Genomic DNA, 13,132 nt, shown 5'->3' with positions numbered 1-13,132 from the left:
CCGAAAGGATTTAAGGCGGCGAGTGACACTAGGCATTCCCTAAGGATGTTACACCGTGCGAGTCATAAATACTCTTTTGACTAATCACCCGGCAGAAAAATCTCCGATGAGCGAGCGAGATGTTCACGAATGTCTTTCCCCCTTACTCTTAAAAGTAAAAACCAGTGCACTTCGCTACAAGTTCTGGGAGCATCCAGTGCAGACTCCAACCTCAGCCTTGACACGGTCCCACCAGAGGTGGACGGGTCACTCCAATGCCCTTCTCCAACTCGCCCCGGTCCGCGCCGCGCCGGTCCCGGCGGGACGGAGATCCCACCCCGCCCCTCCACTCGCTCTCGCCCCCAAGTTCCCTGATTGGAAAGGGGCCTGGAGAGCCCGGCTCCCGTTCCCGCTTTATTGGCTGGCCCCGCTGTCAGTAATGCCGGCTTCCCGCCTTCCAGCCTAGCGCGTTGCTCGGACCCCTCGGTTTGGGCGACAAGCCGCTTACGTTTGCCTGAGCCGTGTTGCCGGGGCCCCGCCACCTTTCACCCCCGCCCTTCCCACGGGAGCGCCCCCGCCCCGGCGCGCGCCCCCGCGCCCCCGGCTCCGCGCGCGCGCACTCCCGGGTCCCCGGCCCCTCCGCCCCCGCGGGCCGAGGCTCCGGCGCGGGGAGGCGGCGGCGGCGCTGCTGAGAGGCGAGGACCCGAGCGCGAAGTGTGTGGGAGTCTCCGAACTCAACCCCTCACTACCCTCCCCTCGCAGCCACCCCCCTCCCTCCGGCTGCCCCCCCTCCCCCCAACAAGCGGGAGAAATAATGAGCGAGACCGGGCAGCAGCAGCAGCAGCAGCGCCGAGCAGCCCAGGCAACGGCAGAACCGCTCCGGCAGCGGCGGCGGCGGCAGCACCAGCAGCGGGAGCGAGCGCAGCGCTAGCGGCGCGGGGACCGCCGCGCTCCTGCCCGGCTCCTGCCCTCCTCCGCCGCTCGCTCCGCTCCTCCGCTCCTCCGCTCCGCTCCGCATCCACCTCCTTCCCCTCCTCCTGCTCATTCACTCTTTCCCTCGCGCTCCCCTCCTCCTCGGCTTCCCCGCGCCCGCCAGCCCTCGCGCTCCCACTCCCTCGGCCCGTCCTCCCGCTCCCTCCTCCCGCTCATTCACTCGCCCCTCTCCCTTCTCCACTCTCTCCCCCTCTCTCCTTTCTTCTCCTTCTTTCACCCTCCGTCTCTCACACCCCCTCCATTCCCCAGTCTCCTTTCTGACACTGCACTGCAGCTGCTCCTCAGCCCTGCCCCCTCCCCAGTGAGAACAAACCAGCAACATAGCTTTTTTTCTTAGAGATTTCTATTGATCCGATTAAAGAAAAAAAAAAAAAACCTTAAGAAACTCCAAACGCAAAAAAAGAAAAAAAAAGCCAAAACAAAAGGGAGAACCTTCTCCCCGTAGCAGCGGCAGGAACTGCAAACATGATGGCGGCAGCTCCCATCCAGCAGAACGGGACCCACACTGGGGTTCCCATAGACCTGGACCCGCCGGACTCGCGGAAAAGGCCGCTAGAAGCCCCCCCTGAAGCCGGCAGCACCAAGAGGACCAATACGGGCGGTGGGTATCGCTTCCACCTCCCCGCCGGCCCCATCCCCCGCCGCCCGCCCTGCCTCCCTCCCTCCCGCCGCCCTCCCTCCCTCCCTCCCGCGGCCCGGACACCTCCAGCCCGAACCCGCGGCTCCCGCGCCCCTGCCCCGCGCCCCCTCCCCTGCACCTGCCCCGCACCTCGCCGTCCGGACACATTTCCATGTCTGTGTTTATCATTCATCAAAATGGCGACCGATTTTTCGGAATAGACCTATCTTTCCATTTAATCGGTCGAAAAGCTGACCATTGAAATATCCTAGACCTGGGCGAAGGGGTCCGTCCAGGAGGAGGAGGAGGAGGGTCACCCCCCGAGTGAGGTGACGGCCGCCCGAAGATGCGCGCTGCATTGAACAGTGTGATAAAATAAATAAATAAATGGCACTTGGGGAGCGGAGAGCCAACGGTTGGGGCACCTGAGAGTTTTCCTCCTCTCCATCCCCTTGCGTTGGGCCACAAGTAGTATGCGAGATCTCCGGGCGTGCACGCTCCTGCCGCACTTACATTGTCGGTGCAAATTTCTCATTGATTTGTCTTCCGCGGTGTGCATAGGAGGGTGGGGGTGCCTGGTACTGTGACTTGTTAGTTAACATCCTGCGCTTCCTGGGAAGATGAGTTATAACGGGACCGGTATCGCTTCTTCATTTGCACGGGAGTCATCTTAACAATGCACCCAATGCATCGCGGCAGAGGTGAATTTATCTACAGCATGTGCATTAGAGACGGATGGGGGGCTTGCGAATGGCACACACCCGCAAAATTTGGAACCTTCATTCACCGAAGGAAGCTGGATTTTCCGGGGTGTTTCCTCTTTAAGACATGATCAGTTTTGCGGAAATTAAAGTTTATGGAGTTGGCTCTGATTTTTAAAACATTTCACTTCATCCTTTCTTGTTGGTTCATCTTATCCCCTTTCCGTTTTAAATGTTGTAGTTATTTTGGAGAAGGAACATTATCTGTTCGGTCATTTTTAAGTGTGTTTGATATAAATGACTCCTAAGCTTTTTAGCACTGGCAGAATTCTTAAGGTCTTTTAATTAATGAGCTTAAAGGAGATCATGGTAGACTAAGAAGTGCTAAAGAAATACCCCAGGATTAGTTTGATTTGCTAGTTCAAATCACTTTGAGTTCTTTCCTGGCAGTTATGGAAGGCTTGGAATACACCCTACAGTTTGGGTGGATTATTTGGTAGGAGAATGGTTGTTTTGCATACTTTAAGTAGGGTATTTGTAATGGCTAATTGTAGTCCTTAAGTGTTGGCTAATGTCAAACAAATATAGTTCATCGCCATTTGCAGTGCATTTATTTGTTTTGCAGTATGTTAGGAGAAGGTTTGTCATTTTATAAATCTCTTGAAGTTTTGTTAAAGGGTCAGTTCATTTTGTTTTACCATAGTAACCAGATAGAATTGGAAGACTTCCATGTTTGGAATAACAACTGGAATTTAGTCATCAGTTTCTACAGTGCTGCAAAATAATAGAACATGTTTAGATTTTAAATCCAAGTTTGAACATATAAATCTTACAAAATGGGAAACATTTGTACATATTTAGTTTTCAGTATAATTGTTTCATTTTTGTTCTTTAAAAAAATTTAACCCCCTGTTTCCTTCAGCTATATGCCTACTGTTCTAATTGCTGTTTTTCTCTCTTGAGGGTGGAGAGGGGATACAAAGTTTAAATTATCATGTTAACAAAGTATATTTCTTTGCCTTTTTCAGAAGACGGCCAGTATTTTCTAAAGGTTCTCATACCTAGCTATGCTGCTGGATCTATAATTGGGAAGGGAGGACAGACAATTGTTCAGTTGCAAAAAGAAACTGGAGCCACCATCAAGCTGTCTAAGTCCAAAGATTTTTACCCAGGTAGGTGCAATGGTGAAGAGATTTTTTGATAAGTCCCCAAGGAAAGAAAGAGAAGCTCTTTGTGTGCTGTATGCTGTATGGAAAGAAATTCTTAATAGTGTAGACTTTATTTTATTTATGTATTTACTGTATTAGGATGTTTGTGGACATTCTTAAAGACTATTTCCATTGTTGATTATGTCTTTTTTTCTATAATAGACATAGTGTGTCTGTGATATAGGCCAATTGCGAGACGAATCTCCTAGGTATTTCTAAATACTTTCTTATTGGGGGGAAAAATACAGCAAACTCTGAAATTTAAAGATAGAAACATTGACAGCTGGCATCAGGAAATAGGCTTCTTCTGAAGTTTTCAGACATCATTGTAATGACAATTAGTCTAGAGTGAATTCAGAAGAGGGGGTAGGAAGCCTTTTTAAAGAATGGACCATTTACTTCTAAATCCATTATGTACCTCTTTCTGCTTCATTGCTTTGTTTGTTGGCCCTGGAGTGAAGTAAAGAGGACAAGTGCTGCCTCTTCGGATTTTTAAAATATTGTGTTTTTAATGTAATCGTCACAAGAAAATATATTATGTAAGAAGTAAAATAATGCTTCAAAATTTTGTTACTTAAGAGCTGTATTTGATTAAAATATGTTAACAGTTTGTTTGGTAGTGTAACCCATTAGAATATGGCAAGTTTCGTAGGTGGTATAATTCTTTTGTACTTTTCAGTGTGCTTTTTAAATTTCAGGTATTATACAGTTATGCATGTTCATCTTTTTAAAAATCATTTTGCTTCTCAATATATGGATTTTAAGTTTAATTGGAAAAACTCCATAATTAACTAGTGTATCTCCTAGATAAAACATTAATTGATTTGCTTTTACTTATATATAACTTCTGCCATTTTGGGGGCTATTCTATCTTTATGGTCAAAAATTTTTTATTCAGTGCTGAGGGGAACCGATACTGCTAATTTTTTTTCCTGGTGGCAAAGAAAAGCTGATTTCCTTTCAGTGATCTAATTCAGTAAGAGTTCTTTAATACAGCAGAGACATCTGTCATGAATGTAAGCAGAACATTTGGAGGATTTCTTTTTCATAGCCAATCACTTGCTGGTAGAAAATGGACCATTATGCTGGTTAAGAAGGTCTTAGAATGGTTGAAACTGTCATTTGTTATATAAGTTAAGTGTAGTTATATTTGGTGAACATTTAATTTATTAAACTAAAATGTAATCTATTAGATATGATGTCCTTCGAAAGTTTGTTTCCTGTGAGTGTAGTTTTGTAGGTGGCTTTCCGTGTCTCTGAAACTTTCCCTATGCATTAAGAAAGTTTGCTAATATATTTACATTTGTATATTTAAAAGATATATCATGATGGAAAAATTTAGTTTGGAATTGTGAAAAACCTAAATATAAATAAAAGCACTCAAAAGAGCTTGATTGCAGAATTAATAACGTGATAGTTCTAGGAAAAGACTGCAATGGTAAATTAAATTCACTTTCAGTAGGTGAAAATGAAATAGCTTTTTTGCATTATACATGAGGCGGTATCAGATGTTCAGGGATGTTTTAGAAAATTGGTGTTTATCAAGGATATTCCAAATAGTAAATTAAATGCCTTTTCATTTGAATACAGTTTATTTTCAGTGGTTTAGAAAGGGTACACCAAGAATTGTATCTTTTGTTCTTAGTCCACTTAGCGTTGCGTTTTTTTCTTATTACATTGAAATTGGTTATTTTATTTATAGTTCCGAGTCATGTTTTCCCTATAGAAAAAGAATATCCGTTAAAAAAAAAAAGAAGAAAGAAAACTAAAATGTGTTGGGTAAAATTTTGTGTGTGCAGTGACGTAACCTGATCAAATGTGAGTTGAAATGTCTGGATACAAGAAAGCTTATACTCTGCCTGTAACAGGTGGAAACCAATCATACACTATAGAATCAATTTTAAGGATAAGATAAAGCCTTGTAATTTATAAGAAGCTTTAATTCTGAACACTTTGTGTTTTAATAAAAACTTAACTAGGTTATTACAGATGTATCTCTCTTCTTCTGATAGACTTTAATTGTAATACTTTTCCTGTTCACACTTGACCACAAGCCTGTGGAAATAAGATCCTGGTATTCCTCACAATAACAACCTCTCAGTGCCTTTCCACTTCTTTTACTTCGATATACAGATATACTTAAAGAATATTTACTTTGCTCATCTCAGATGAACTAAATTTTAAAGGTTTTCTTTATATTGGGAAGTTATAAAGACTTTCTTGCAGGATTATGCAATAATTCAGAAGTCCATTTTTGTGTGTTTCAATATGTATTTATGACTCTTTATTCTATTGGAATGAATATGCCTGATGTTTAATCCATGAACATTTTCTGGTGTCTCATTTGGTAAGATAGTGTATTCGGTGAAAGTGTACTTTAGTTGTAACCTAATGGATTTTCTCAAATTACCTAAGTTTCGAAACAGAATGTAACTGTGTTCAAAAGGTTTAGATAAAATACTACTATATTTGACAAAAACTTTCCTCAGGATATATATATGCAGAATACAGACACACTTTGGGGATGCTTTAATAAATTTCAATGCAAATGATATGTGCATTGTTTTTAGTATAGCTAATATAATCTTCTGATATTTATCATATTTGTTTTTCTTATTTTTGCTCAGGTTATATCTTTAAAATGTCTTCAGCAACCTTGCTTTCTCAGTAATTTTTTATGTTTATGGTTGAAATAAAGAAAACATTTTTACATATTTATTAATATGAATTTAGAATTTGTAGTACTGTATGTTACATTGTGTATTTCAGCATGTCATATATTAAATACAGTAATTTGGGGAATTGTATGATGAAGATTGAAAAGTCCATTTTTCAATTACTGTAATCAGAAAAAAAAAGACCTACAAATAGATTTACTTTTTGTTGTGCGGTGTAATTCATTTATCTATTTTTAAAAATCTAAATTTCACAGAATACTAACATTACTGGTGGTTTATGGATATATCTTTTTTTCTTGATTAAAGCAACCTAATAATGATGTATTTATATATCAGTTGTTATAATTAGGTTATTTAAAGGTGTTGCCATGTAGTAAAAAACAGTTTTCTCATTTGGGGGACTATTTATTTATTTTCAGAATGGTAGTAGTGTTCTTTTTTTAATTGGCATCTGAAGGTGTGTTTAGTTTTATTAATAAACAGATTGATTTTATCTGTTAAAATATTTAATGAATGGTTCGGGTAGGTAATTGGAAAAACTTACTAGCTTAGAGAAGTAGAGGATGTATAAAATAAATATTTTCATATGCCTTAGATTTTAGAAGACTTCATTTTGTACCTATTTTTTTATTCTATTGTATGACACTGGAGATATTCATTATATCAAACAGGAATCTTTCACTATAATCTTGGCATATATTTATGTGTAATTTATACAGTTTTCATATTTGCACTTAAAATTGAATCACAATTACTATATATTGTTTTCTTTCATGGTCCTTATGTTAAAATTTGAACATATTATATCTAGATTTATTATATTTTAATTGTATCACTGTCCAACTTAGGTGATGCTTTTAAAAAAAACCCCATAAATCATTTGCATGTTACATTTTTTTAAAAATCATGAAAATGCTGAATGTAAATGAATTTTTCTTTTAGCAAAGGAAATATCCCAGACTGCCTTAATTTTGACATGGGGAAAATTCAGTGGCCAATTTAACCTTTAAAATTGGAATGGTGTAAGAATGATCTTTTTTTCTTTGGAAATCAGAGGAGTTAAAGCAGTTTAAAATAGATCACTTGTTTACATTGTTGAAGGAAGGGTATTATGATATTAGCAGTACAACATGAATACTTTTGTAATAGCTTTTAAAAGTTATAGTTTATACTCTTTGATCTTAGATTCAAAGCATCTTAGAAATTTATTGGTATATATTTTAAGCCAAAATTAGTAGATAAATAGAATTATGTCAAGTAGAAAAGCAAGTAGTATAACTTCCAATATTGTTCAGTTTAATAGGATAGTTATCTTTACACTGTTCTATACCTTTGATTTCAGTATGATAAAGAGTTGCTGATAGATAACGTTTTTTTTTAAATCTTAAAGTTGTAATATTTATCATACTACTTATTGTTGTGGGTTACTTTATATTTTATCTCTCTATTTCCTCAGTTGAAGGAGGAACCATAATCTCTCACTTAGATATTAATACCTCTCTGAAAATTTTCTTCTGTTTTAATTCTTTCTCACTTTTAAGCTATAGGAGACCTTAACATCTGAAGGAATGTTACTGGCATAGCACAGCCTGTATTAAACTTGTTTCCAAAAGATAATACTTAACTCATATAAGCAAATGTTTTATGGTATGGGATTTTTAGAAAGATTGAATTAGCCTTAAAAATCTTAGCTATTCATTGTATTTCATTCTGATGTTATATCTTCTATCACCCATTTAGTAAGTTATGGAACATCATTTATAGTGTCAGTGTTTTCATGAATACTATAACAAAATGTCCTTTAAAATTTGGTATTTGAAGCCTTCTGGATTTTGGAAAAATAGATAATTTAGAATTTGTGACATTGTAAGGAAATACAGTACATCTAACAACATTGTCTTTCAAATGTCATCCCCAAAGGATTTCAGGAACAGTTAAATATAGTGTACACAATTGGTGAACTAGCTCAGTATTGATGTATTGAAGATGTTTTGTATAATATACAAAGAGGAATAATTACCTGTGTCTTGGGAACTATAAGAAGTATGTGGTGTCACTAAAAACTCGAACAACAAACCACCAATTAAAACTTGCCTATGCTATACTTTTGCTTTTTTCCCTCTGGTTTAAGGGAATTAAGATTTTTAAGCTCTTACATGACACAAATGACATTTATTGAACGCAGTTATGCCACTTGTTGACTAAAATTCAGTGCTTAACCTAACGTATTTTACTATAGAGTTTAGCCTTAGTTGTTTCCAGTTTAGTGGAGCTATATTTTAAAGCACAACTTTATGAGCGAGTGCAGCTTTTCAGAATAAAATTGGGGGAATGAGGGCGGGAGATGTGTGCTTGATTGCCATCTCATTTCCATCTTTGGATACAGCTCTAGCATAAAGTTAAACAACATCTGCAGAGATCTGACTGACAAACATCTCTCTGGGACTCATCATTGCAGCCTGCAGCAGGTGCATTCAGCTTTGCAGTCTTTTCCAAAAAGAGGTTAGTTTGTTCTAACATTTATCAGTAGACCAGTGGGAGCAAGTGACTAGAGAGAAGAGGTTGGTTGTCACTTGTCCAGTGCTGGAATACTACAGGTAATTGGACTGGACTGTTGGGCACCGCAGCAGTGTGTGTCTCACATTGCACTGCAGCTGCTATGGAGCTTAATTAACCTGACCCTCAGAGACTGAAGTGTCATAGCATAAAATGCAACATGCAGGAGATGAAGCAGTACTTTTCAATAAGTACTTTCTGATGCGCGGGTTGGTGACAGTTCCATTTTCAACTTATTCTTTAAAGATATGTCATCAGTTTTTTCATTTATCAATATGCAAATATTTGAAACGAAACTAATTTTCATAAATCTGATAGAAGCCACATAAAAAAAAGATGGAGGGGTGGCTTTAGGTATAGAAGCAAAAGTAATAGAAGGTTAGTTCAGAAAAATTAAAATTTCCCTATTCCAATATATTTGAAAGTATATTTTCAAATCATAAGGGAGCAGAAAAAGTGGAAGTACATTGTGTCCTTTTTGCTTTCTTACCTTAGATTAACGTTTGTTTATTTATTTTTATTGTACAAATAACCCATGTAAAATAAAGTGTATCTTTTCAGCATGTTAGGAGCTTTGGCATGCAAATTATGCTGAGTGTTTTGAAGTTTTCCAACAAATAAGACAAGTATAGCATGTTAAAAATATTTTTAGGATATTACAGTGTAATATAGAGGTGCTGTTGAAATGGTTCTTTACCACATTTTATTACAAGTAAATTAAAATTTGATTAAATAAAAACTCTAAAAACATCAGTCTGTTATTTATTTATATTTTAAATTTCTTAATGGGTTGGAAATACTGACTTACAATACACTGCCATGACATATAAAGAAGTTTCTTGTGTGTTCTAATAGTATTCCCAATTAATATAGGTATCTCATCACTGTCCTGTTTATTAATTGGCCCTTGAATGGAAACAGTTCCTAAGGTAAAATTGTCAATTAAATCTTCCAAGGTACTATAGACTTTTTAAAAATAATTGAGAATTTAAAAATCATTTGGAGTCTGTGAAACAGCTTGATAGTTTTGACTTACTCGTAGTTTTACTAATTTGAACTTCTTCTTATCTATTGAGTGTAACTTGTCAGTTACCCAGTTAAGTTTTAGTTTGTACAGATTTTTTTTTTGGTAACATATACTTTTCTTGAGGGATTTTTACCAGTATTGCCAATAACTGTTTGATCCTGAAGCTACCATTTCTAAGAAAAGTCTATTAAATTTTATTTTGCTTAAAATTTTCATAGTTGGTAATTTATTGGTAATTATGGTAAATATATGAAATAAGATTAAAATAATTATCTCTAGACATCAAGAGCATCATTCCCACATGTTTAAACATATTTAATTTTTCAATCAAGATTTTTTATGATATTGTGGACTATTATTTTCTTATCAATTCTCATCAATATAAAAATGATTCTTTAAAATTTCACATATATACTTCACTGTCATTTTTAAATTTTTGATAAAAAAGATAAGAATAAACATTTTAAGACTACGAAGTATAAAAACGAATATTATGTACACTGACAAACCTTTTGAGATACTTGCAATATTTGCTAAGTTTCAAGCCATTATATGGATATCCTTTTCCATAGCAAAAGTTGATCATGAAAACACATAATATCTGCACTCCATCATTGATCTTTTGCTGCTTCCTGCAGGGCCTGTCATAGCATCGTTGACAGGACCAGATGAAAAATGAAATCAGTATCTTGAGTTTTTTAACAACAAAATGACTCAGGTAAGATTATTTGGTGTGGAAAATAAAACATTTTTTACCATTATTAAACTAATTTTATTTAATAATTGACATATAAAATTAATTTTTAAAAAATTAAGACCTGTTTTTGTCTTACTGATGTTCAGCATATTTGTAATTTCCAATTAATTTTATTCTGAACTCAGTAATTTTTAAATTTTAGACTGTAATGTTTCTTACTTTCCTTGTCAAACTGAGCAAACTTTTTGAAGTTTTGAGAAATAACTTTTCTTTCTATTTTAAAGACTAGTTATACATTGAAAACTAGATATATATTTAGGAATAGTTATATATTGAAGGCCCCATAATTCGTTTGCAGGATAAATTTTCACAGAATGAACTTATTAATAATTAAGACTTCAAGTCCTGTATTCCCTCTAAGATATAATAAATGCTGACTCTCAGTTGATTCAGTTTTTTAAAAACCATTCTTATCCTAAAAAAGAAAGTTTTGTCTTCATTTAAATTTTTAATAATTTGCTGCTCTAGGAATTAGATTGGGCAGTGATTCTATTTTAAGGTCTAATAATTTGGGGGAAGGGTAGAATAGAATGAATGAGGTAGTACATTTCATTAACACAAAATAGGGAATTGTGGTACATGTTTTTGTTTTATGTTACTAAATATTTTAGAAAAACTAGCATTTTAATTTGTGTTATGTTTATTTTTGAAATACTTGTTTTTGAAGAAGTTAGTGTTGAAGGCAAGTGAGCTCTTAGAGACTATTGATTCACAGTCAATATTTGTAGAACTCATTTTAATTTTTCTAATACTAATTTATGCTTTTTATAAAGTCATAAGTACTTTGAAAAAAACTAACCTAGTTTTACTTTTTAGTTTGAAATCGGTCTAGAATCTTCTCTTGTTAATTATGATGTGTATTTTTCAGATGCTTCTAGGAACTCAGATGTAGGCAGCTCTTTGGTCAGTATGACTTAGAATTATTACAAAACATCTTTGTAAAGGAATATGGGCATGTTTTGCTTTACCATAAAAAGCTGTGCTTTTATTGTTATTGTCCCCTTGAGTTTTGTTTTAAAATTTTCATAGTATATGGCATCTCTGTTATAGACTTTAATGAGGATACTTAGGAGTAGTGAAAAGGCTTTCTTTTAAAGGGATTGGAAAATCCTGTAGAACTAGATGAGAGGAATGGAACTTAGATATGCTCTCTTCCTGAATATTCATTTAACAGTGGAGGACACCAAGATAGCAAGAGATTATGTGTTGTGTGCCAATAATTTTCTTGTAACTTTTAGTTGTGTTTTCTAACACAGATAATAATTAGTGGTATTATTACAATAGGTATTTCAGCCTCTTTTGGTTTTGCTTGACACTTTCCCCCTTTTTTTTGCATATGACTGAGGAAATATATCTTTACTACTTCTTTCTTTTCTTTAAGATGTAGATGTCGCCTACATCGTAATAAATTTAACTTACTTTTTTTAGCTGATTGAGAATAGTGGGTTGAAATAACAGTGTTTCCTTACCTGGCTGGTTCCCCTGACCTTCCTTACTACCATGACCAGATTTTAACATCTTTATGGACGATTATGTGCTCCCTTTGTGGTTAGAACTAGGTGCAAAATGCTCTGACGATATTTCTCTCAAACAAGGGAGTGATAAGAAATAAGAATGATGAATACTGGTTATAAAATTTGATACTTGTATAATGATACAATTATGTCTAGAATTTGAAACTACCTCTTTCAATGGCAGGATCTTGAGAGAAGAGAGTAGACTTCAAAGAAGACTTCAAAGAAAGCTGACAGGGTTTGAGGGTTGAATTTGAATATGCTGCCTGGACAAGAGTAGAAGGTCATTTGAAGCAAGGAGATAAAATGTATAGTCATGGAAATATGAAAAATTCCTTGTATATTCAGGGGCCCAAAATTGGTTTGGTATTACTGTGATAGAAAGTGGATATTGCTGTAGGGGGAGAGTGGGGTAAGGGAGATACTGTGCAAGTAAGAGAGAATGTACTACATATGAAAAAGGAAAAAAGTTGGAAAAATACTCATCCTAGAGATATTCATTAGCAAGAATTATCTTAAAGAAAAAGTACATCAGTGTATCTATATAATGACTGACAGTGGTACTGTAATTAAAATGTATGTGTCATTCGTATAAATATAAATAATGACATTTGCACTTTGGAGGAAGGAATTACCTAGTTATCTAAAAAGAGTTGCATTGTAGATTGAGGAGTCTGGTTTTCCGCTTAGGGAATATAAGTAGAATTAAAGAGAAGACTAATTTGTTTGGAGAGGAAAAGATTAAGGGCAACTAGGAATACTGAAAACAGCGGTTTTGAACCTGTGGGTCGCCAACCTGTGGGTGGCGACCCCTTTGGGGGTCGAACGACCCTTACACAGGGGTCGCCTAAGACCATCGGAAAACACATATATAATTACATATTATTTTTGTGATTAATCACTATGCTTGAATTATGTTCAATTTGTAACAATGAAAATACATCCTGCATATCAGTTATTTACATTACGATTCATAACATAGCAAAATTACAGTTATGAAGTCGCAACGAAAATGATTTTATGGTTGGGGTTCACCACAACATGAGGAACTGTATTAAAGGGTCGTGGCATTAGGAAGGTTGAGAACCACTGACTGAAAA

At 36.6% G+C, this 13,132-nt stretch overlaps 1 protein-coding gene across 9 annotated transcripts in view; it reads left to right on the top strand.

Moving 5' to 3' along the window:
* The first annotated feature begins 621 nt into the window (after positions 1 to 621).
* Positions 622 to 13,132, top strand: part of NOVA1 (NOVA alternative splicing regulator 1) — a 149,973-nt gene continuing 137,462 nt past the window's right edge. For 3 of the 9 annotated variants that reach the window (XM_059709613.1, XM_059709580.1, XM_059709598.1), the window contains exons 1-3: positions 3,354 to 3,464; positions 8,565 to 8,680; positions 10,400 to 10,479. Coding sequence is in view for 2 of the 9 variants with exons in the window: in XM_059709551.1 (XP_059565534.1) it covers positions 1,438 to 1,573; positions 3,321 to 3,464 (280 nt within the window). In the remaining 7 variants the exon portion in view is untranslated. Of the gene's footprint in view, positions 1,574 to 2,040; positions 2,293 to 3,320; positions 3,465 to 8,564; positions 8,681 to 10,399; positions 10,480 to 13,132 lie in introns of those variants that run through there. The other 6 variants (XM_059709622.1, XM_059709589.1, XM_059709571.1 and 3 more) reach the window with 4 other exon arrangements.

Source organism: Myotis daubentonii, chromosome 1 (genome assembly GCF_963259705.1).
Source record: "Myotis daubentonii chromosome 1, mMyoDau2.1, whole genome shotgun sequence".
In the NCBI taxonomy this organism is placed as follows: Eukaryota; Metazoa; Chordata; class Mammalia; order Chiroptera; family Vespertilionidae; genus Myotis; species Myotis daubentonii.
This window is presented reverse-complemented; position numbering and strand designations above follow the sequence as displayed.